The sequence below is a fragment of the Dipodomys ordii genome, unplaced genomic scaffold, assembly GCF_000151885.1.
Source record: "Dipodomys ordii isolate 6190 unplaced genomic scaffold, Dord_2.0 Scaffold97, whole genome shotgun sequence".
Classification (NCBI taxonomy): Eukaryota; Metazoa; Chordata; class Mammalia; order Rodentia; family Heteromyidae; genus Dipodomys; species Dipodomys ordii.
In genome coordinates, this window is record NW_012267313.1 from 6,976,675 (window position 1) to 7,001,702 (window position 25,028).

At 41.4% G+C, this 25,028-nt stretch overlaps 1 protein-coding gene across 1 annotated transcript in view; it reads right to left on the reverse strand.

The window, feature by feature from the left end:
• Positions 1-3,232: 3,232 nt before the first annotated feature.
• Positions 3,233-25,028, reverse strand: part of Slc2a12 (solute carrier family 2 (facilitated glucose transporter), member 12) — a 47,499-nt gene continuing 25,703 nt past the window's right edge. Inside the window, exons 3-5 of the mRNA XM_013026885.1 lie at positions 12,744-12,866; positions 9,303-9,435; positions 3,233-3,732 (exon numbers count right to left, since the gene is read on the reverse strand). Coding sequence (XP_012882339.1) covers positions 3,579-3,732; positions 9,303-9,435; positions 12,744-12,866 — 410 coding nt within the window. The 3' untranslated portion in view covers positions 3,233-3,578. The remainder of the gene's footprint in view (positions 3,733-9,302; positions 9,436-12,743; positions 12,867-25,028) is intronic.

The window sequence follows — 25,028 nt, forward strand, 5'->3', positions numbered from 1 at the left end:
GCCATTCTGTAAGTTTTATTCCCCATTTTCTATCTTCAAAAAATTGTATTCATAATTCTTCTGTTTTCTTTTTAATCTATGCAAACGTAGACTTTGGCTGAAGTGTGTTGGCTTATTTTTGAAGTGTGTTTTACAGATAATGTATATACTGTGTGTGTATAGTATCTTTTCATGCTCTGTTACCAAATATCAAATAGGAATTTTTTTCTTGCAGATTTAGGAATAAAAACATGTATATAAATTCTAGGGAACTTGGGTAGAACTTTATAGATAAAGGATGTTTTATGTTGCTAATTAAATATGGTAGGAAAAGATAACTTTTAAAAGTTAAGAAATTATAGTTTTGAAACAGAAACTTCTTACCCCCTAGATGGAGAGCGATGCCGAGATGGGTTCCACCTCTCACGTACCTGAGTTATTCTGGAAGGACTCAGCTCTAGATGTAGGACGTGATTGAGGTTCTGAGCCTATTCATTTCAGGATGTTACTCAAGGCTATTCTAAATTTCTTCAGAGGTCGATAACATTGTGCTGTTTTCAGAAGAAGTGCCCCCAAGCTGCCTCTGTGCCACAGTATAATTATAGTTCAGCTTGGACTTGAAAGCCATTTTGCAAGATATGTCTTTCCCCTCTGTGTTTTATGTAATGGAGCTAAAGAGTGACTTCAGTACACAAGATTGCTCCTCTTAACGTTTTAACAGATGAACATTTATGAGACAGGGTCCTGGCCTGCAGGGCTTGGAAATGGTAATGCCGGAGCAGTCCACAAACTCACACCTATGGGTGCAGCATAGCTAGTCCTGATTTTATCTAGAAATAAGATGGGTGTAGAGTCACAGTCACCTCTCAATGGAAACATAATAGAAACAGTATTTCTTATGAAAACTTGCAACACCTGAGCCTCCGTGGTTAGTATATTTTTTTGTACCATACACCATATTATAAAATCTTGAAGAGCTAACGTAAGCACTGACACTGAAGAGTACATACTATTTTTTGTTTTCTTCCTTCTCAAAAGCCTTCCCCTACCCTGCCTCTCCCCTATAAATGGGGGGGGGGAAGGCCATTATACATTTTTATGAAAGATTTGTGTGATTTTTAAACTTTAATTTTTTACATTTGTGCTTTTTAGTTATCAGTAGCATAGCTAAACCTCTAAATAGAGAATAAACTTAGATGAAAGCTACAAGCAAACCTTTTTAAAGTTTTGAGATGTTTCCATTTAGTTAATTAACAGTAATAAGTGAGTCTCTATTTTGCAGTACACACACACACACACACACACACACACACGGAAATACAGGAGAAAAATGTAATTGTATAGCCAAGGTGCAGATCCAGATGCATTTCTTTTGAGTGTTCAGATGACTTGGAAACCAGGCAGATCAGAAGTTTTGGAAATGCCTGTCAGGGTCTGGATGCGGGGCAGCTGCGTGCTCAACACCTGCCAGTGTCTGTGGGTGGATCCCCTATACGTAACAAAGCTAGGACAGAGTGTGTCTGATGTCTTCTGGTTTTTCACAAGTACTGTACATTTTTTAATAAATAAAAACTGTGAATATATGCATACAAATTATAAGTATCTCCCCTTTTTATTTTTGAAAACCACAACAGTTTATTTGGCGGGGGGCAGAATGGGGGGGCAGGGAAGGGGCAGGTGGGTATTGGGTTATCTTGAAGACAACAAAATTGTCGAGTTACAGGCAGGATAAGAAAAGGAGAATAGGAGAGAATGCTGGCAACACTGAAGTTGAAGTCTAGTAGTAAACTAGCTTGGTTATTTCCTGCCCATTTGCAATGAATAACCAAACCAGAAAATCACCAAAGGTTATGTAGTGTCTGAACTTGAATTGTGCAACAGTTTTTAAAACTATCTGATGTTTAACCAAATCAAAAAGTTCATGTTAATAACCTGTTTTGGGTTTTTAAGACTCTTGGCATGTAATTCCACCAGATGGCATGCTAAATTAAATTGATCCTTACAGAATGCACTTTCCCTTCACTTTCCAAAACAAAATACATGGCATCCTCTTAATTGCATATGAAACATACCATGATAGAATTGAAACTTCCGGTCTTCCCTTGTGGCTTCTTCTGCCAGCTTTAGGGATGACATGTTTCAGAATGAAGACAGTCATGCTCCTTAGTCATAGCTAATTTCCATTTTACTGTTGCTTACATAGATTTATAGTCTTCTTACTTAAAGGGGAGCAAGATCATGAACCCTTCTGCCAATGGTGGGGACTAGTAGGAAAATTACAACTTAAATAACAAAGGAGTTTAGCCTTTGGCTTCTCTTTTCTTTAGGTTAATCATAATTTTTAAAAAGTTATTTTCAAGCTCTGTCATCTGTGCTTTTCAAGCTTTTGTGTTTCTATAGCTTATATTGGTAAAATTCCCTATCAGATCTTTAAAGTTTTAACTAAAAAAATACAGGACAGAGCATTCCATTGTATGGGTAAAAGCCAAGTTGCTGATGTAGGTAGGCTCTTTCTTCACAGCGATCATAGGGAAGAAATTGTCCTAATGTCTGAATGTCATTTATTAAATCTGCATTTATCTATAAATCAGCATTGATTGTAGCCTGTGTGCTGTAATCTGAGGTAGTTTCTATTCCTGAGCAGTGAGAATAATTGCAGGAAATTGAATTACTATAAGCCATCATGAAAAGCATCCAGGAAGAGAATAGGTGACTTAATAACAAACATAGTTGTTCAGAGATTTAGATAAATTGCCAACTTTTTGATGCTTTATTAACAGCTGCTTCTAAATAATATGGTCCCCGGATTTTGAAATTGACCTTTCTAATTACTAAAAAAATAAAAATGGAAAAAAATGCTTATTTTTCTCAGTCTTACAGAAGCATTTCTGTAAATGTTTTATAATACAAAATTCATAAAGGTTGTTTTCCATTAAATTGCACTTCATAATTTGTCAAATACACTGCATAGTTTTTCTACTTGTGGGCTAGGAATTATCACTAAAATCCTAGCCAAAACCCTATCCTAATCTAGAACATAGGTGCAATTAAATTGTCCTTATTATGTGTTCTGGGCTTTTTTTTTTTTTTTAATATAAGACCCAGTACAGGTAAGTGTATCTTAGTAGGAAAAGATGTAAGCATCTGTCCAGAAACGTGTCTGAATGGTAAAGTGACTGGCCTTCGTATATACATACATACATATGTATGTATGTATGTATGCATGTATGTAGTTGTTTGTTTGTTTTTTAAAAAAAAGGTAGATCTCAACACTAGGACCTGGTCTTTTAAAGACTGCTCTGTGAAAAAGCAGAAAGTGTTGAGTCTGTTGGTTTTGTGTGTGTGTGTGTGTGTGTAACCTAATGCCTTGTTCATAATTAAATATTGCTTAGGTCCTTATAAGTCAGTCATCTATCTCTTGTAGTTCCTTACAGGGAAAAGCAATTAAATATTGGGTATGTTTATAATGTCAGTGTGTCTCTTAAAAACAGTTCCTGGAAGAAAGGCATGGGAGTGACCCATGTGTGTTGGTACAGAGACACTCCACAAGTATTGTAGTGTTCTTGTGCTGTGTCCGCATGTGTAAGGTCTTGAGGCTGTCAGGGGTCTAGAGAAAGCTGCCGTGGCTCTTCGCTCCCACACAGCTTTTTACACTCTGGGATCTGCTCCTGGGGTTTTCTTTTTTGAAGCTGTGTTGGAACTAACTCTTCTTTGTGATGACTCATAAAGCAAATGTTGTTTTTCACATAGTTCCTGAGAGAAAGAAACACTAATGAAAATGTCGTTCTTAGTTTACTTGAAGAAAAATGTGTGGGCTATTATTTTAAAACCCACCCGGGGATTTTACTGTTTTAGCTGTGATAAATGTATCCTGAAATTCAGTCTATATCACAAACATTTGGTCATGCAAAGGATAAGTTGGGTTGTATCCTCAACACAACCATCCTTCTGCAGACCAGGACTTGCAAAAGTAGCATTACATACTAGTAGAGAGTTCATCCCAAATCCTATTTCATTGTCTTTGGTTTTTCTAACTCGACCAGTATCCCTGTAATTATGTTTCTGCCTTCTTGCATTTACCCCAGCCTCCTGTATTAATATTTTGTTTCTTAGAGGTTGATTCCATCAGCATAAAAATAGAATATAGCACTTAGCTTTTATTTTTTTTTTAAATTAGAGAAGGGAGCCACCTTTGAAATTCCCTCCTATTTAAATCTTTTTTTGTACCTTAACCAATGAACCAAGGTAGTATGGGTGGGGTGGCTGAAGGCTTGTTTTCAAGGAGAGAAACAGCATGACTTTTTAAGTAGTAAAAGTGCTAGTGAGGAAAGTAAGCAGGGAAAGGGAAAATGAATGACTTGGTTGGGAAGGATTGTATTACAGTGGAACATAGAAGGAAACCGTGTGCAGAATTCCAGAGAACTGAAACTGGGGACAGGTAAATAGGTTGGTCCTTGGAATTTGAAGTCTTCAGGGCTGTATTTTTGGAGTATGGGAAGTACTTCACCTTTGTATATTTGTGTGTGTTCATAATCCTACAGCAGGGGGAAATGGATGGTATAATCAGTGTACAAATAGAAAGCATTGGCTAATGTACCAAAGCAGAATATGTGTATAGATGTGAGTAGGTTAGATCTTGTGGCGGGAGGGCTGAGTGGGTTCCATTAGTGTTCTCTCAGTGAACTAAAGTCACCCACAGAAAAAGTGGGAGGTGGTGCTAGAAGCTTGAGAGAGTAGAGATGTGAAGTCACCATGCCATGCTGGAAAGCCAACTCCAGAGAACTGCAATAAAGATCTACCTGCAATTATGTTCACAAATGTAAAACAATGCTGTCAGCATAGTGTATATTTTCTTTAGGCATACTAGCTCCTCAGAGGGATAAAATAAAAGTTGATGTAGTCAGAGTGGTGTTTTGTGTGAATGACTGGGAAAGCATGAAGGGAGGGAGAGGAAATCCATAAAGGAGTGAGCCTGGTGGTGCCTGGGATACAGCAGGATAAGAAAGGAAGGAAAATGTGGGCACCTTGTGGCTTCCAACTCTGGAGGGACAGAAGATTTGTCAGCTTCCCTGAGGAAGTAACTTGAGAAGACAAAGATGGTGAAAGGGACGCTTGTGACTGGAGCATTGACAGTCTAGGATGTAACAGCACAACCTCTTCATGGAGTGGACTAGAGCTGATGCCTATACCTCTGTTCTCTAAAGTACTCACTCCACTGAGACTACCCAACAAACCTATGTACCCCTGTTTGTAATACCCTGTAACACTTCATTTGACTTGTGTTATACTCTAGTCTGGCTTTCCTCCACCCTCACTGTTGGCTCCTTTTAATACTTTTTTACCTTTCCTTTCTTTGATCTCTTAAAATTTGTATAACCTAAGGCTTAGTGTAATCTTAGGTCTCCTTCTCTTCTTCACTTCTAACCAGATGATCTCGTCTGGTTCCATGACTTGAAAGCCACTTACGAGCTGATAGCCTCCCACATTCAACTCTAAACCAAAGACTCTCCAGAAACGTCAGACTTATATATGTATCCAACTATCAATAACATACCTCTATTTTGATGTCTAGTGGACATCTCTAGATGAATATATTCAAAACAGAACAGTCATTTCCTGTGCCCTGAAGAGTAGGTCTTTAAGCCATCCCCCATCCTACCTGCCACCCAGTTCTTCAAGTTAAAAAGTTGAGGTGTCACCCACCGCAGTGATATGCCAAGAGATTGTTCCAGGTGCTGAGAAACAGCAGTGAGTAAAATATGCAAAATTCCTGCTCTCCAGGAATTTAAATGAGGAGATAATAAGCCAAGTAAAAGAATGTTTCAGCTTTGGTTAAGACAGAAGTAGGTCAGTAGATGTATAAAGTTGGAGATGTGGTGGTTTTAAACAGGATGGCAGGAAAGGTAGGAGATGAGCAGTGAGCTGTATGTTGAGGGGGAAGACCTAGAAAACCAGTGCAAACCCATTTTTATAAGATGAGTTCTTTGTTGCTTTGTATGTCCCTCCCCCATGTTATTAACCCCTGTTTTCACTGTATTTGATGTTGGATTAATTTGTGGAGGGGAAGGGAAAAAACAAATTGTTTAAAATAGGGATACAGGTGGAGGGGGGCAAGGCGGGGAGGGAGATAAGAGGGCAGGGAGGGAAGGGATGGGAAGGGGAAACAAAGAAGGAGGCAACAATGCTTGATAAGAAATGTACTCATTACCTTGCCCATGTAATTGTAACCCCTCTGTATGGTATTTTCACAATTAACCTCCCCCCCAAAAAAACAGTGCAAAGACTCTGGGTCTTGAGCATGTCTGGTGAGCCTGGGCTATAGCAGAGGCTGGTATGGCTGAAGAAGGGAGATGGTAGAGTGGCTGAAAGGATTGGCCACTCCCAGGAGTATTGGGAAGGAGGTATAGTAGTGTGTGCGGATATAAATCCTGATGTGGACGGTGTCCTGTTGTGTCTACTTACTCGGTGAGTTCAGAGCAAGGCTGTCCATGCTAAGTGGGGAGGTTAGGAGGTTTCTGGAGAGAGGAGGTGATATTGGGCATTGTCTGGAACAATGGCAGATTTAGTGGACTGGGGATCTGGGTCGTTGCCAGCACTGAGGGCCACTTGACGTCAGTCATGATTGAAAACAAGCCCTAGATCTGTGCTGCTCTGTGCCTCATTTGGCAGCAGATGTTCACTTGAGCATACCTTAACATAAACTACTGGCCTGGGTAAAACCCTTTGGTGGTCTGTGAACTGAGGATGAAACTCCAGCTCCTTACGAGGTCTTCAAAGCTATTCACACTGGTCTAGCTAACACTTCCTAATTCAGCAAGCATCTGTAGCCTTCTGGCCTTTTAATTTTCCTGAAGCAGATCAAGCCTGTGTTTGCTTAGCCTGTGTGTGTGTGTGTGTGCGTGCGTGTGCGTGCACACATGCTTGTATGTGCTACTGCACAGACTTGAACTTAGCTCCTTGCACTCTCCTTGGCTTTTTCACTCAAGGTTGGTCCTCTACCACCAATCTTGTATTTTTCTATTTTGCTGGTTATTTGAAGATGACAATCTCACACATTTTCTGCCCTCAATAATTAGGGTTACAAGTGTAAGCCACCAGCACCTGGCCCTAGTTAGTATTTGAGCCAGCTCTTGTTTTTGTTTTGGTCATGGGGCTTGAACTCTAGGTGTGGTGCTGTCCCTCAGCTCTTCAGCTCAAGGCCAGCACTCTACTACTTGAGCCACAGCAGCACTTCCAGTTTTCTGGTGGTTTATTGGAGATTAGAGTCTCACAGACTTTCCTGCCCCAGTTGGCTTTGATCCTCAGATCTCAGCCTCCTGAGTTGCTAGGATTACAGGAGTGAGCCACCGGCTGGCAAGCCAGCTCTTCTTGATACAAATTCTCTCCCCACCCCAATCTTTCAAGTAAAACTTACCTTTTACAATAACCTCCTCTGATTACCCAACCAAAATAGTCCCTCCCATCCCCCAACAAACCATGTTTTAGTTCTGGTATTTTTGTTCTTTTTTCCTAAAGTGGATGAGGCACCCAGATCAGTGAAAGCCTATTATAGATGCTGACTGCTTCTTTAGAAGATGCACATTTGGTGCAAGAATGGCCGCCTCAAATTAACCACTAAAAGTGGAAATAATTGAAGCCTCAGAACTCAAATATGTATAAAACATTTGCTTGTTTGTTTTCTCTTATTGGGAGGGAAAAAAGAATAAAGTCACAGTTGAAAGAGCAAATAGGGCAAACATTCTAAGATTATAGCTGTCAGAGCAGATATTCAAACCAAAATCCTTTCAAATTGCATTATAGCAGATAGCTTTTCTGACCTCGCAGCTTGAGTCACTGTTTATTTTCTACAGCATGTAACATCCTTGGAAGAATCTTTGTTTTCTCAGCTTTTGTAAAAAAGGCAAAAGAACCCACCTTGCAAGTGGAGAGCAAAATAGTAAGCAATGAGTAGTACCAAATTTAAAGTGAATTTGATATTTTTAAGTTTCTTAGTTGTTAGAACCCATTAGAGTTTTAATCAAGACTGATTTCCCTGGTTACGAAAGTTGATTCCTTGTTTTGTTAACTTCTAAATTCCTAAAGGCTCACTTAGTTCAGCAGTGACCTTTCTCAATGAGTTCACTTCAGCCACTATGAACCAGCAAGTTCTACAGTTTTTCCACCATCCTTTCCTTATAATTTGGTAACTTACCAGTTTTGATTTGCTTTTTGTTACTGACATTTCACTCCAATATAATTTTGTATAACACATGCTTTATACATACTTGGATCAGTTTATGTAAGTCTGTTCATATTTTCACTTAAAGGCTGTGTTTCTCTACTACACCCGGCAAAGCATGCCTGTAGCTCTTTAGTATTGCATGCATAAGAGTTAGTCATGATTTCTAGAAGCAACTTTGTTCTTTCGGCTCCCAATACTGGGCAGGCTTCACCATAACACACACCTAACAGGTACTGGTGGGATTGTTTTGCCAGCATCTTTCCTGTCTGTCTGCACTGATCTCCTCTATTTTTGTTCTTAGCTTCGGTCCTGTTCTAATTTAAATTTGTAACGAGCCTGGGGAGAGCATGGATTTAAATTTTAATCGCATAACACAAAAGTAACAAATGAGCCAGGTGCCTGTAGTTCATGCTAATAATCCTTGTTACTCAGAAAGCTGACAGGTGGAGGACTGCAGTTCGAACCCAGCTTGGAGGTGTGGAGAGAGTCTTCAAGATTCCATCTCCAATTAACCCTAACCAGCAAAATGTGAGACTGGAAGTAATAGCTTGAGTAGTAAAATGCAACTTCTAGTACAGCTTTTTGCTGGTTAATTGCATATAAGAATCTTTTGGATTTGTCTGTCTGAAGTGCAGTCCTCAACTCTCAGCCACCTGAGTAGCTAAGATTATAGATTTGAGCCACTAATGCCTTGCCCCTTCCTTAATACTATCTTTAAGGCAATTGTAGACATTTAGACCCCAGAACTTTTCTGCCAATCATATGCTTAGTAAGAGTTGTGCGCTCAAAAACCCATGAGCCTGATAGAGATAAAGGACTAAAGCAATCATTCTGGCCCATGGCTGGGGCAGCAGGCTCGCAATCTCAACACCTATCCCAAACCCCAAACAAAGTAAGCCTACTTGGCAGGGTTCTCAATCCTTACTAACAGAGCTCTAAAAGGCAGACTTGGAAAACTATGGTTCTGCTTCTTTAGGTGAAGCAGTCACACTAAAGACAAAGCAGAGAGAGCCCCTTGTCTTACACCAAGGACAATCAGATTTACATTATTGGATATACAAACTACATTTTGACCAAAGACTACTGTTGGTTAAATACTTACGCTTTTGCTAGCTCCATTGATATTTGTTCCAAAGAGCACCCTTTTGTCTCAGGTATAAACAAAATAACAAACACGAGGGATGCTAGACTCATGGTTGTATAAAGAAAGCATACCCATGACAGGCCAATAAGATCTGTAACAGACCAAAAAAAAAAAAAAAATGATTAGAACTGGGTTTTGTATTGCTTTAATCCCATTTGTAAACACTGCTTCTTAGAGTAGTTCTAAAGCCTTGTGTGTTTTCACACATCAGCAGGAAGTAGATTCGCAAATTAAAACATAGGTAGCTCTGGAAGTTTCAGTTTTACAAATGACTCCAGCTTTCTTGAGTAAACAGCTGTTACCTAACTACCACAACTCAAGCTCAATGTCCTCTTGATGGCATTGGCATGTTTTCCCTTTTCAAAATGGTAAAGCACCTTTATTAATATTTTACAAAGCACGTGCTCTTTACAAAAAAAAAAACAAAAAAAAAAACTTCAAACAATGTAGAAGTACGCAGGGAAGGAGGTAAAACATCTTAGTGTTCACAAATGCCCTCCTGGGAATCACCACTGGTACAGATTGGTTTCTATTTGGGTGGACAGTCTTGTTTTTTGGCATTTTTCTTTTTCTTTTGGGGGTTCTAGGGATTTGAACTCAGGGCCTTACACTTGCTAGGTAAACACTCTATCCACTGAGCCATACCTTCAGACTTTTTTCTGCACTGGTTATTTTATTGTCACGATGATGTACAGGGGCGTTACAGCTAGGTAAGTAAGGTAGTGAGTACATTTCTTGTCTAACTTGTTACCCCCTCCCTCATTTTCCCCCCTCTTTCCCTCCCTCCACCCTCAATCTCCCCACTGCACTGGTTATTTTTGAAATACATTTTACCTCCTGTCTGGGCACTTGCTTGGACCTCGATCTACCTTTTGTAAGCTTCCCTCATAGCTAGTAAGACAGGTGCATGCCACTGCACCTGCCTTCTTTTGTTAGGATGGAGTCTCACAAATTTAGTTCTCCTGATCTCAGCCTCCTACATAGTTAGAATGTTAGGTGCGCACCACTGGCACCCAAGCTGGGTAGACATTTTTAATGTCATCTATGTACAGATGGGCTTTTCTTGGAATGAACTCACTTCTTTACTCTGATTTGAATAAATGATTTCATGTCAGCAATACTGCATTATTTTTACTTTATTTACGTCGTGGGTCATGCGTGGGGCTTGAACTCTGGGCTTGGGTGCTTTCCCTGAACTCTCCAGCTCAAGGCAAGTGCTCTACCACTTGAGCCACAGCAGCACTTCTGGTTTTCTAGTTGTTTATTGGAGATTGGAGTCTCACGGAGTTTCCTGCCCAGGATGGCTTTGAACCATGATCCTCAGATCTCAGCCTCCTAAGTAGCTGGGGCTACAGGCATGAGCCACCGGTGCCCAGTTCATTTATTTATTTTTGTCTGTCATGGGGCTTGAACTCATAGCCTGAGCACTGTCCAGGCTGTATCAGCAAGAAGGAAGAATGTCAAGATTTTGATAGATTTCACTTGTCAACCTAGTTTTTCCCTAGAGTCCTTCTAGCCAAAGAGATAGAACCTTTGGAGTCACTGGTCAAGTTCAAGTTATGCTAAGTGATGAGAGATGGTCCCCAAATGAATCTACCATTTGTACTGTGATGACCCCTGGCTCAGCAGCAAAAATTCCAGTATATCAAGGAGCCCTGGGGAAGTAGCTGGCTCAGACCAACAGCGGATGAGATCTGCAAATAGCCCTTGACAGCTGCAGTCACAACCACGGTGGGTCGAGCAGCAAAACTGGCCGAGTGTTGTATGCCGCGGCCATTTTTATAACTGCAGTGTGGAGGGATCTAAGCATAGAAACCATTAGTCAGTGAGCCCTGCAATTCTCTTTGCAGTTTTAACTAGTCCTTTCTCTCTGTGCTTGCTACTGGTACCGGATTTGTCCAGCTGGTTGCTTCATAAAGCCCTTATAGCATTGGTCCATCTTTCGCCTCTCTGGATAGAACTTGGGAAAGGTGCTATGTGTGGCTCATGCCTGTAACCCTAGCTACATAGGTAGCTGAGATCCGAGGATTATAGTTTGGAGCAGCCCAAGTAGGAAAGTACATGAGATTCTCATTTCTAATTAATGACCAAAATGCCAGAAGTAGAGCTGTGGCTCAAGTGGTAGAGCACTAGTCCTGAGTGAAAAAGGACGCAGGGACATAGGACATGTGCTACAAGTATACTGAACAAAATCCAGGCACTAAAAAAATTCTACAGAACAAAGGAACCTGGTTCTACACTCAAATATAAGATGGGGTAAAGGGTGCAGGGAATGGAGGCAGGTCTCAAATTACACAACACACTAAGAAAACTGTAAGTTATGTGTTTGGACCCGATTCATCCACAGTATAACAGAGTTATAGGACAATTGGTAGCCTGGGAACACAGTGGATTTGTGTCTGTCTGTCTTTTTCATTCTTTTTGGCACTACTGGGCCTCAAAAGCACTCTATCGCTTGAGCCATGCTTCTATCCCCTTGTGTTAACTTGTTTTCCAGATAGGATCTTGAGCTGTCATCTGGTCTACACTGTACTGCAGTCTGCCCAACATAGCTGAGAGTATAGCTATGCACCACCAGGCTCAGTTTATTTGTCGAGGTGGGAGTCTCAATGACTTTTTGCCCAAGCTGACCTTAAACAGTGATCTCCTAATTTCTGCCTCCTGTGTAGCTGGGATTATGAGCATGAGCCACCTCACCTGGCTTGGGTCTTACACTTTGCACTAGCAGGGTCTCAGACTATGTTCCACCTACCTCTTCCTTCTGAGTGGCTAGGATTACAGATGTGTGCCACCATACTCGGCCCCAGAGTAGGTATGATTACTGATATTCTTTTTTGTTTTCCCCTCAGTCGTGGGGCTTGAGCTCTGGGCCTGGGCACTGTACCTCAGCTCTTCAGCTCAAGACGAGCACTCTACCACTTGAGCGATAGCACCACTTCCAGTTTTCTGGTGGTTAATTGGAGATAAGAGTCTTATGGACATTCCTGCCCAGGCTGGCTTGGAATTGCAATCCTCAGATCTCAGCCTCCGGAGTAGCTAGGATTACAGGTGTGAGCCACCGGCGCCTAGCGGATTATTAATATTCTTAAGTGTAGAGACTGTATTATCATTTCATTTTCTTTTAACTGTCTTATCCTTTGGAGGTCATGGCTGAAATTTTTCAGACAAATGCCATTGTGGGATATGACTCAAAATAACTTGAAAAGGGGAAGAGCAGGCCAGATGGTGAGTTAATTAACACTGAGAATTGTGTTGTGTGCTGGGTGTCAGGCTCCTTCCCATCTCTCCTGGATGTGTGTGAAAACTTCTACAACATTTTTTTTTTTTTTTGTCTGAAGACAAACTTCTCTAAGAGGACAAGATCCAGATCCAGGCAGGAGAGGAAAACCACCATCTTACCGGTGACTGTCAGAAAGGTCAGTGAGATGAGGAGATTGATACCCCAGTTCATGCTGGAAGTTAGAGCCATGGCCCGTCCTCTGATGCCACCAGGAAAGATCTCGCTAAGCACCAGCCAGGGCACTGGAGGAAGAGAGAGAGGGACAGATGACCGCAGGGCCAGTGAAGAGAATCAGATCCCAGGGTGGATGACTTACCTCTCCTCCCTCATCCTACCTGCATTTGTGCTTGGAGCCCAAGGCCCTTTCAAATCTCAACAGAACAGCCCAGAAAAGGGCTCGTGTTAGCTTTGCCTCTGGCCCAGGGAGAGAAACTTGCATGGAAGGGGCAGAGCTGAGCTGCTGGGATCTGACACAGGCCTGGGAAGTGCAGCCAGAGAGCCAGCTTTGTCTGTGTGCCCAGTGCCTCAAGGCCAGATTCCAGCTGCACTTGCTCTGTACAGTGCCCTTCCCTAAGTCCTCTTTCCCCTTGACCTTGGAGAAGTCTGCCATCACAGCTGAGGGGTGACCGGAAATAAGGCACAAAGGCTAGAGGACGCCTGCTCTTCTCCCTCCTCCCACTTGGCCCTCTTGGCCTTGGGGGAGCTGGGCAGAGAAAAGCCTGAATTAAACAGAGCTCCAGGTAGGATGGTTACACCAGACTAGACATGTGAGTTTTTGTGAGATGACACTTCCTGGCATCAAAATGGATGAGAGAACTTCATTATCAATAGTAACACTAGCGGGACTGCTTGGGAGGATGAGCCTAGCAAACCAAGTTGCCTAATGAAATAAAGATGAGTTCTTACTTCAGCCTGACCTGAATTTGCACACATTTCTACAATGCTTTCTCATTTGATCCTCACCAGCTCTCACAAAGTAGGAACTAAAGGGGCAGGCGAATGGAGAGAGGAAAGGTGGGCGAATGCATTTGTAATCGCCAATGTACAGATGCACAAAAGGAACCAGGTAACTTGAGAGGATAAGAGGGGTTGGGAGAGGTGGGGAACAATGCTGAAAAGCGTGATGTTGATCAAGAGGCATTGTACTCCTAAGCGGACATGTTGAATTGAAACCCTTTCATATGACTTCTTAAAGAATAATAATAATAATAGAACAAAGAACTATTACTACTTGTCTTCTGTGTAAGAGATTGAGGCTTTGAGGAACTAATTTCTCAAGATCACAAAGCTAAGATCCTAAGTGACAGAGGTGGTATTAAACGCTGACAGGCTTAGGAGCGCATGCATTTTAATCACTTGTGCTTCTTCCTGGGTAGTGGCTCCAGTAAATATGTGTTCATTAATGAATGGGAATGTAAGCAGAGCCCTGCCTCTCTGAAACCTAACACACCGAACGCTCAATATCTCCACCCACCTACCACATAATCCTCACGTGGGGGCAGCACCTAGCAAGCCAGGGAGGGGCCCACCTGCCAGCAGCCTCTAAGGCTGCCCATTCCCAAACTGAGCAGTCAGCTGTGCCTCAAAATGAACAATTTCCAGGGCTGGGAAGGTGGCTCAGTGGGAGAGTGCTTGTCTTGTATGCATGAAGCCCTGGGTTGGATTCCTCAGCACCACATAAGCAGAAAAGGCTGGAAGTGGTTCTATGGCTCAACTGGTAGAGCACTAGCCTTGAGCTGAAGAGCTGAGGGACAGTGCCCAGGCCTAAAGTTCTAGGCCCCATGACCAACAAAAAAAAACCCACCAATTTCCTCTCATGTCATATCATAGGCAGCAGAGAAAACATCTGCTTAGAGTAAATGTGTTGTTTTAAAATAAGAAAAAAAAATGGAATTGAATTGTAGAAGGGGACTGGAAAAATATTTTTTTCCCCTTGATGATCTTCTCCAAATGAATCTGTCCCAGGTCTCCTTGAAGACATGACACATAACTCATCAAAGCAACATGATTATCATTGTTCTAGTTCATGAGGAATTTTACTTATTATGCCATTTGGGATTTGTACTCGGGGCCTTATACGGTACCCTAACACTGAGCTATGTCTCTAGCCAACTGTTTCTAAACTGTTTTTAAATTTTAAAAAAATTTACGGTTTTATTGTTACTATTAAGGTGCTGTACAGAGGGGTTACACATACAGGAAACAGTACAGAGTCCATTTCTTTTTGGACTATGTCACCCCTTTCCTCTCTTTCCTCCACTTTTTCCTTCCCATCCCCACCTACAAGTTGTATAGTTCATTTTCAACATAGTGTCTAGTGAGTACCACTGCTGCATTTATTTACCTGTTGTCCCTTCATGTCTGTTCTCCCCTTAGACTCCCCAGTTCAGTTACTTGTTAATTAAGGTCTCAAGTTCTCTCCTTAGACAGCAGTCCTCCTAGCTATAGCCTCCTCCATCACTGGGATTACAGGTGTGAGACACCACACCCAGCCTTAATGCATTCTAAGATACTCTCCATGCCTACCCTCTCACCTCATTTTCTCTTCTCCCTCCCCTTTCTACCTCAGAAGACTTACACTAGGTTCTGACAGATGATAGCCCTGATGAAGCCAGCTTAGTGTTTAGGTAACCTTTTCCCAGCTCTGCAAGGCTGAGGCCCTCGCGTCGTAAAGAGATACCTGCACAGTTCAACAAATGGTCTTTGGGGTGCTTTTTTTTGGCTCTGGTAATTGTCCTTGGGAAAATATAAAATAAAATTCCATAAATTCAAATTTTAAGCCAAATAATCTAGGCCACAGACTGGTGTATGCCCCACCTTACCATAGCGACCTGATGAGGTGGAGCCAAGGGTCCCTAATGCCTGTGCTTTCCAGTCATGGGCAAGAGAGGGGGAATGGGAGCTCCTTCCCTCCTTCCTTCCTTCCCTCCTTCCTTCTCTTCCTTCCTTCCTTCTCTTCCTTCTCTTCCTTCCTTCCTTCTCTTCCTTCCTTCCTTCCTCTCTCTCTTTCTCTCTCTCTTTCTTTCTTTCCTTTCTTCAGACCAGATCAACTTTAATGGAGAGTTGAAGAGGGATGCCATGGTGGCCGAGGGGGGTCAGGAGACATGAGGCTTGGTGCACTGGTGGCAGGGGTGCAGGGCTTAAGTAGGGTCATGGTTATGGACAGCATCACAGGGAGCTTGAGGGTTCAAAGGGTCTCAGTTTCTTTTACTAGAGGAGTTATCTCAGGCTTTCTTGATCCACCTGCCAGCCCTACCTTAACATCATCTCTCCACTCTCTTCTTCCTGATTCCACCTTTCATCATGATGCTCTCTCTCTCTCTCTCCCCCCCTCTGTGTGTGTGTGTGTATGTGTGTGTGTGTGTGTGTGTGTGTGTGTGTGTGTATAAAAGTATTGGGGCTTGAATTCAGGCCCTAGGTGCTATCCTTTAGGTTTCTCCACTTAATGCTGGTGCTCTGCCACTTGAGTCACACATTCTTTTCCAGCTTTTTGATGGTTAATTAGAAATAAGTATCTATCGGAAGTGGAGCTGTGGCTCAAGTGGTAGGGCACTAGCCTTGAGCTGAAGAGCTGAGGGACAGAGCCCATGCCCAGAGTTCAGGCCCCATGAGTGGAGGAGGGGGGAGAGGGAGGGGAAGAAGAGGAAGAAGAAAAGAAAAGAGATAAGTATCTAACTGACTTTCCTACCTGGACTGGCTTCAAACTGCCATCCTCAGATCTCAGCCCCCTGAGGAGCTAGGATTACAGGCATGAGCTGCTGACACCCTGCTACAGGAGTTTCTCAGAAGCACCTGATGTTATTTGAGAATGTTACTGCTGGGTCATCAGAAACACCTGGCAGCCAGGAGGAGTGGGGCGCAGCTGTGATCCTTAAGGCCCCAGAAAAGGCCCTCTTTCACAAAAACCACAAAGCCACAAAAGAACCTCACTGCATCTGATGAAAAGGAGCTGGTCCCTGTGCAATCTAGAATGGCAAATGTCATCCGTAAGAAAACAGGACAGGTAGACAAAGCACTGGTCATACATGCTAGGTCTCAACTGCCAGTGTCTGGTCTAGAAAAACTCAAGATCACACTGAAAGCTTGCTCTCTGCCTGCATTCAATTCCACAATGGATTGACATTCTGGGCAATTTAACCTGCCTGAATAAAGAGCTGAAGATTGAAACGTAAACTTTCCCTAGCCAGCGTTCTGATGAGAACTTGTCAGGCCCGCTCTGCATCTGACATTTCCCAAGCTAAACATATTACTGCCAGAAAGCTCCTACTTCCTTTTTGATCTCAGGAGAAGAGCTGATGCCTTGGTTGAAATAATATTGACAAACTGGCTGGTGTAGCAGTTGGAGGATGTTTACTTCACTCACACTAATATGGAACACGTATATCATTTTAATATCCAAGTCACATCTTTTCATATCCAGGAAAAGTGAAATAAAAACCTGAATGTGGCATTTATGGCAAGAGAGTCCTTGCCTAAAAGCCTTAAGAGTTCTCTGGAAAGAGCCTGTGAATGTTCAAATCCCAACAAACAGAAATGCTGTTTCAATTTCTGAGAACACAGAAGTATGAAACACACAAGGAAATGTAATCTGGCGATGTTTAAAACAAGCAGTGGAAGTTTTCTTAAAGGTCATGATTTGCAAGGCATGATAGCGCACACCTGTAATCCCAGCACTCGAAAGACTGAGCCTGAAGTGTCAGCCTGCTGTATGCCACAGTGATGACCTCAGATGCCCAAGGGCTGGGGCCTGGCCATGTTCATAGCTATGGAACTCCTATGTCACAGAGAATCACATTCATCAAGGCTGCTCATCAGAACTTGCCTGACCTAGATGGGAATCTGCAGGTTTATGGTTTCTAGAGTGTTGTAAAAAGACAGAAAAGGACACATATATTGACATCTCTGTGTGTTCAGTGGAGATTAGGAGGGAAGTTTGGTAGCAATAACAATGAGCCTATTTCAGTTATCCTATCTATTTCTTGCCTCTGGCTTATTTCTGGTCACTGCCCCAGTTTTTCCTCTAGAAACTGGGTTTAGCCTTTCCCATTTTTGGAGTTAAATCCCGCAGCTCTCCAGACACACCTGCCATTTGGCTTGAGTTCCTTTCTGAAGCATCTGGCATGCTAACGCCGACTTTGAAAAACTGACCGAGGTTTCGAAACTCCTGCCAGAGGACTCCTAGCAACTTTGGAAAGAGTCCTATAACTCAGGCTGCTGATAGATCTGATTGGCCAAGAAAGCCAGGCCCTTGCTCTTCATAGGAATCAAGCCAAACCCTGTGGGTTTCATTGCCTTTGCAAGCAGACTGCAGCACACTTAGGTCTCCCTTGGTGAGGGGCGATTAAAATGTAAATCCTGAGCAGGAATAGACTACGCTAGCCAGCCAGGTGCTTACATTTTGGCCTGAGTTCCCTAAGTGGAAAAATTATGTACTTTACAAACTAGACTCCACCCTAGGCCATCAGCAGTGCAGTAGCTTTCTTTCCTTTCTCCGTTTTGAATCTCACTTTGCTAGGGCTCCTTGCTCGTTGTTCTTGTGGCCTTTTGTAAAAGAAATACTTAATATTATTTGAGATCACTTAGGTTACTAAGCAATGAAATGAAGTGTCAATATTTCCCTAATACTTTTCTAATCCAAAATGGCTGAACGATTTTTCAGAAAAATATTTTAGAGGAGATATTTAGAAGAGAGAAAGAAAGAAAGAAAGAAAGGAGAGAAAAAAAGGAAGAAAAGGAAAGGAAGGAAGGGAGGGAAGGAAGGAGGGAGGGAGGGAAGGAGGGAGGTAGGCAGGCAGGCAGGCAGGAAGGAAGGAAGGAAAAAAGGAGGGAAGGAAGGACGAAAGGAAGGAAGGGGAGGGAGGGAGGGAAGGAAGGAAGAAAGGAAGACAGGAAGGAAAGAAGGAAGGAAGGGAGGAAGGAAGGGAGGGAAGGAAGGAAGGAGGAAAGGAAGGAAGAAAGAAGGAAGGAAGGAAAATCAAGTATTCAAAATAGAACCTGGTAATCCAAGATACTTGAAAAACACAGATGGGGATAGCAGACCCTCCTACCCCTGTCTGAGATTACAGACATGACTCCACCGTGCCTAGCTTAGAGGATGAGATGCAATATCACTAAGTTTTTGCTTGAGCTGGCCTTATGCTGTCAAACTCCTCATCTCTGTTTCCCAAGAAGCAAGGATTATGGACAAGCACCAGCACACCTGCCCTACAAATGTCTCTTAATGAGATGCTGAGACAGTTTTTTTCTTATATGTCTATGGATGAATGTCACTTATTTCTAGAATAACATTACTATTCTGTTCATTTAAATATAGGAAATGCATTTTACTGAAGAATAAATAGAGGAAGTTGAAGAAGTTTTGTGCTAATGATGTCACTTCTTTGAATTAGCAATGAGTTACCTGTGAGGCTTGACTGGGTCATCCTTTTGTAATTTTCATCCAAAAAAAATCACTGCGAATATGATGTCTAATGCAAAGAGTCCAGTCATCTGACGGATTTCTCAATACCTACATGAAGGTATTTCCAAGTATCTTTTTGATTGGTGTTATTGTGTTTTTAAACATTGTCATTATGTATCATAATAAGAGTTCAGATAGGTGATAACTGAACTTCCTTTTAAATGGGAGAACCTTTATAACTGGGGAGACAGGAGGGAGAGATTTTAAGAGAGATATACTTTAAAACCTGGCGCTCTGGAAGTTGATTACCTCTGAAGTATTACTGAAGCAAAGTTCATTGGAAAGTAAACCACCCAGAGTATTGATGCATGCCCCAATTTGCAGAACACTGAACTAGAATTCAAAGTGAAACACACACACACACACACAGAAAGAGACACAAGAAATTCATCTTTTCTAGTTTGAGATCTAACTTGAATAACATGGATTTAGATGTACTATTTTACACTGTATCTTTTTATTATTTAGACTTCAGTATAGAGCGTAGTGTGAGTTTTTTATGGTGTTTTTTGTTCATTTGTTTGGTAGTATCAGGGAATGAAAGCAGGGCCAAGTGTATGAATGTTAGGTACCACCAAGTCAGCTCTTTTCATTTTTTAAATTTTGAGACAGGCTGTTTCTGCATTTCCCAGGAGGGCTTGGATTTGGGATTTGAATAACCAGCCTGACAGATGTGTGTCACTATGTCAGGAATAACTAGTACTGTTTTTATTGTTGCAGATATTTTTTGGAATCATTGTTCATGTGTCCTAGAAACTAACAAATGTTTGTCACAACCCTAATCTGTTTTTACTCTCTGTTCTGTCCCATCTTCATAATGTTCATGGGTACAAGGCTCTCAAAGCAGGTCAGGAGGGGAAGTGAAAACACTCTGTGTTCTGTGAGCAATTGCTGATGGTGATAGAACTGAAAGTTCCTTGTCTCGGTGTGTGTATCGCTGCTTGTGTTATAAAGATGCAGCGGTTAGGCCCTGATTCCACAGAAGGTAAAAGGTTTTATAAGCTAGACGCACATATTTACTTGTTCCCTCTGGATTGGAGGCAAAGAGCTATATACATGCTATTTTTATAGACTTTGTGTTATCTTAGTGATTATTACCAGAGGATTAAATAATTTGCCACTTTAATTAATCCCAATGATATTTAATCTAGTTTACTGGGGGGAAGGTAACCTTCGGTTAATATTGATGATGGTTAAAACAAACACTTAAAAGATTTTGAACGTAGGCCCAGTATTGATGGCTCACATCTGTAATTCCAGCTACTTACCAGGCTGAGATCACCTGAGGATCCAGGTTTGCAACCAGCAGACAAGTACAAGAAATTCATATCTCAAATAACCAGCCAAAAGCTAGAAGTGTCACTTAAATGGTAGCGCACTAGCTATGAGCATAAAAGCTAAACAAGAATTCAAGGCCCTGAGTTCAACCACCAGTATGGATACAAATTTAAAAAAACAAAAGAAAAAGAAAAGAAAAGGAAAAAAATGAAGGTAAAAGTTTTAACATAAACCTTTATGTGATTGTGTGCATCTGGTAATAGAACTGTTGTGTTAAAAATAATAATTTTTGGCACTATACCTTTTTTTCTAAAAGTATGTGATTTCATTTTTTAAAACAATGGAAAAGTAAGCCGAGCACTTCAAAAGCTTTTACTATGCTAGTTCTGAATGTGTAGGGCCTGGGGTCTGGGAGGAAGTTTGAGGAAAATCAAGACCTTCGTTGACACCCTTCATGTACTTCTAGAATATCAGATTCATTGTCTTAAACCCAGTGTGTGTTACAATGAAACAGCTAAATAAACTTCCAAATTAAAACCAGCTGTTCCACATCCCTGAAATTGTCAAGGGTTTTAGCTAGGACATGAATGATATCTTTTGAAGGGCCAGAATTATTTGGTTGTGGAATCTCAATTTAAATGTTATGGCAGATGATGACTCTACTGCCTTCTACTGATACCCAAATCTCCAAAACTCTGGTTCAACTCCATAAAATGAAACAGCAACAAAAACAGGCTTCCTGCCTGTGATAAAAGATCTGAGTCCTCAGAGCTTGAGTCTCCTCCTTTATAAACCAATAATTGGGTCAACACATGTTGCCCAATGGGGACAGGGGTTGGATGATCAACCTCAAATACTGGTATTCTGGCCATTGCTATGAATATAAACCATTCTTTGGCTCTGATCAGAGTCCTGTGTCTTTCATCAATATTCAACTTATCTGATGTACTGTAAAATCTCAGCCTCTTTGCTGTTATTGCCAGCTTAACTGGCTATACTATGCTTTTTCAGAAAGGCCTTTTATGACACATCTGTGGGATTCAATGTGATTTGTAAACCTAACTTAAACCATTGAAATATTTCTATAAATAATATAGGCTGATTAGAAGTCTTTCTAAATTCTAGGTTTACATTGTCCCATGCCTCTCTTAAGAAAATCATGAAAGAATTTCCTCAACTCTTTTAAGAGCCATGTCTAAATATATTCAACTACTGAATCAAAATAGGAGTAGGTACTTTTGGAATGGTTAATCCCCACAAGAGTGGCTAGTGAGGTCTCATAGTTGGAGAGAAAAGTGAAAAAATGTTAGAAATGGCCGTGTCATCTAACATGACAAATTTTTGAAGTAGCCTTAATTTAAGTAAATTTAAAACATTAACTGTCTTTAGTCATCAAATATTGGAGAGCCTTACAACCTCAACCAAACAGTTTTATTCTGACAGAGTTTTTTGGCCAACTGCCCATAGAGTTCCTCACAAAACCCATATTGACCTGTCATTCCCTACCTACAGAGGAGACCAAGACATCAACCCCAGAGTAGAGAGCTCACAGAAAAGAGTTCTTGAAGTACTGGTCTTGATTTATCCAACAAATATTAATGACAGGCCAAGTTTTATGTTAGATTCAGGAAGCCACAGTAAGCAGAACAGTGTGAGCACAGCATATATGGTCTCAATTAGTTTTATCAGTTTAGAAGAATGAAGATTTGGGTGGTTTTCAGTTGAAATCACATCATTCACCTTTTACTGAAACCAGTCGGGTTTCCTAAGAAATGTTCTAAACAGTGGGTGGTCTAGAATTGAACTACACTTTCCACACCTACAAGGCAATTTCTACAGTCTTGACCCATTTGAGATAAAAAGGAAGTTGAGGTTCACCATGCCACCATAAATCAATACAGAACCACAGAGCTCTTCCTGTGTGTTCCTGAGTGGCTTGAGAAAACACCAGCTGAGATCAGTGCTGGTTTTACCTGAACTATTCTCATGTCTAGATCCCTACCAGGTGTTTAATGCCCCTCATCACTCAGTGTATTGAGTCCATGCTGGATCTGAAGATTGCTTATACACATGGCTTCATTGCACTCCATGGTTGCCACAGTGAAATATTTACTCCCAAGCCATTTTCTAGATAAGGAAACTGAAGCTTTGAGAGAGATGAGCTGCCCAAAGTCCTACAATACAAAGCTGGGATCAAGGCTAGGCAGTTCAAAGTCAAAGGCCTCTCCAATCCCAGCACTATGTTGTTTCAGGCCTAACACACTCTCTTACTGTTCTCCCCTAACTCTTCAAGGTCATGTTCACCTCAAGATCTCTTGACCTGCTATTACCTCTGTTTAAAACTCCTGCTGTGCAGCTCTTCACACTGCTTTCTTCATACAAGCCAGGGCCTCAGCATCACAACCCCAGAAATGCCTTCTGTACCTATCAGGTCTGCTCTTTCTCTCTAAGTGTGCCTTTTCTCTTCTCCTTTTTCTTCCCCTTAAATCTTAACACTTGTCTTTCCTGAAGTTGTATTACACATGAATTCACTTTCTTGCTCATTACCCATGTCGATCACTAGCTCCAGGAATGCTGGAGATTCCTAAATCTCCCCATAGAGCCCCATGTTCTATATGTTCTGGTGAGCAACCCACACCTGCTGGGAGAGTTGGTTGATTTCCTACCATTCTCTCCTCTCACTGCTTAAGTAAGCACATGCTTGCTCCTGTCCATAGCAGTCCTCAGAGCCACTAAAAGAGATTGGAGGGAGATTGTTTAGTTTTCTCTGCCATTCACTCTTCAGTGTGAGGTTCCACTTGAGCATATGAATCAAAGGTTCACACCTCTAATACTAGCTACTCCAAAGGCTGAGATCTAAGGATCCCAGTTGGAAAGCCAGCCTAAGCAGAAAAGTCTGTGAAGCGGTTATTTCCAATTAACCTAGCAAAGAACTAGAAGTACAGCTGTGACTGCCAGCCATGAGTGAAATGTCAGCTAGAGCGTGAGGCCCTGAGTTCAAGCCTCAGTGCAACCAAACAAAAACAAACTTTGAAAAAAAGAAGGAAGACAAAAAGAAAGAAAAAGCAATGGAAGTATAACAGTCACAGGCTCATTATTCATTTAATATATTACCTTGGGACAAATTTCTTCCATCTGGGCCTAATCCAACAACACTAATCATAAGATAAGAAGATAGAGGTTAGTTATGGGCACATGAACTTTGGGGTTTAAAAAGTCCTAATAATCACTGTAAACAGCCACAGATTTTTCCAAGTTACAATGATTACTTTAAAGAGGGCTAAGTTTTTACACAAGTATTACCTCAAAAGAACTCATGAGATAATAGTATTAGGTCTTGGGTTTTGGCCCATCTTAAGAAGCACAAGCAGAAGAAAAATCATTATGGATCTGTGTCCTTGCAATGGCAAGGCACTGTAATTTTGCCCTGAAAAGTGCTCAGTTATTAAAAGAAGCTAAAATAATGCTCAAAAACACATTGGACAGAGGTGACATTGATCAAGATGTAGTGTGCTCCTAAACTGAATGGTGAATTAAAATTTTGTATAACTACCTAAAGATAATTTTTAAAAACCATAAAATTAAAACACACTGGAAACCCAGGGACTGACTTGGGCTATGTCGAATAAAAGATAAGTGTGGACAACAAAATATCTAATAAAGGTTTCAAATAATGTCAGTAGTGTTTACAGCTGATTTCATTTGACAGAAGCATTTTTTTAAATCAGTTGTGGGGCTTGAACTCAGTGCCTGAGCCTCTTTGTACTCAAGGCTAGTCCTCTACCACTTGAGCCACAGTGCCACTTCTGATTTTTGAGTGGTCAATTGGAGGTAAAAGTGTCACAGGGACTTTTCTGCCTGGGCTGGCTTCAAACCATGATCCTCAGATCTCAGCTTCCTGCATAGCTAGGATTACAGGTGTGAACCACCAGTGCATGGCTTGGTGGAAGCGTTTGAATTCAGTCATCAAGAACTAGAAGACAGGGGCCACAAATTCCTCAGCAGGAGGCTGAAGCCAGTGGACAACTTAGAGTAAAACCTTACTTTTAAAATGTATTTAGAATAAATGCAAGTACATAGGATTGTTTGAGACCATGTTAATGATCCCTCCTAAATTCTAGAAACTCTTTGACAGTTTGGGAAATGGAGGATGAGAAAGTTCAACAATGTAAGGCAGACACTGTCTCCTAAGAATAGAAACACTTTCCTGGCAGTAGCAAATCATGCTGTGATCTAATACAGCTAAAGAATGCTGTTCAAAGCCAACCTATATTTAAGAAGATTTAATAAGGATGGCTTAATCTTCATTTCCATGTTGCTTTAGAACAGCCAGTACTTTCCCATTTCTACCTCTATTTACACAAAGGATTTGTTTGTATTACAAGCAATAAAATCTCAAAATGATGAAATATCAGAGCAATAATCATATCAGGTTAATAAGTTTTACAGTGTATTTAAAATATGGTATGAAAATCTTGCTCCCAATAAAAGTCTTTTTAAACTCCAACTGGGTTTAAGCCAATGTCCTAGCACACAATTTTGAGGAATGAGATAGAATTTCTATGGCATGTTTTCTTTAGAGAAGAAGAGAGTTGAGTGTCAGTGGCTCATGCCTGTTATCCTCACTACTCAGGAGGCTGAGATATTAGCATTGAAATTTGAAGTT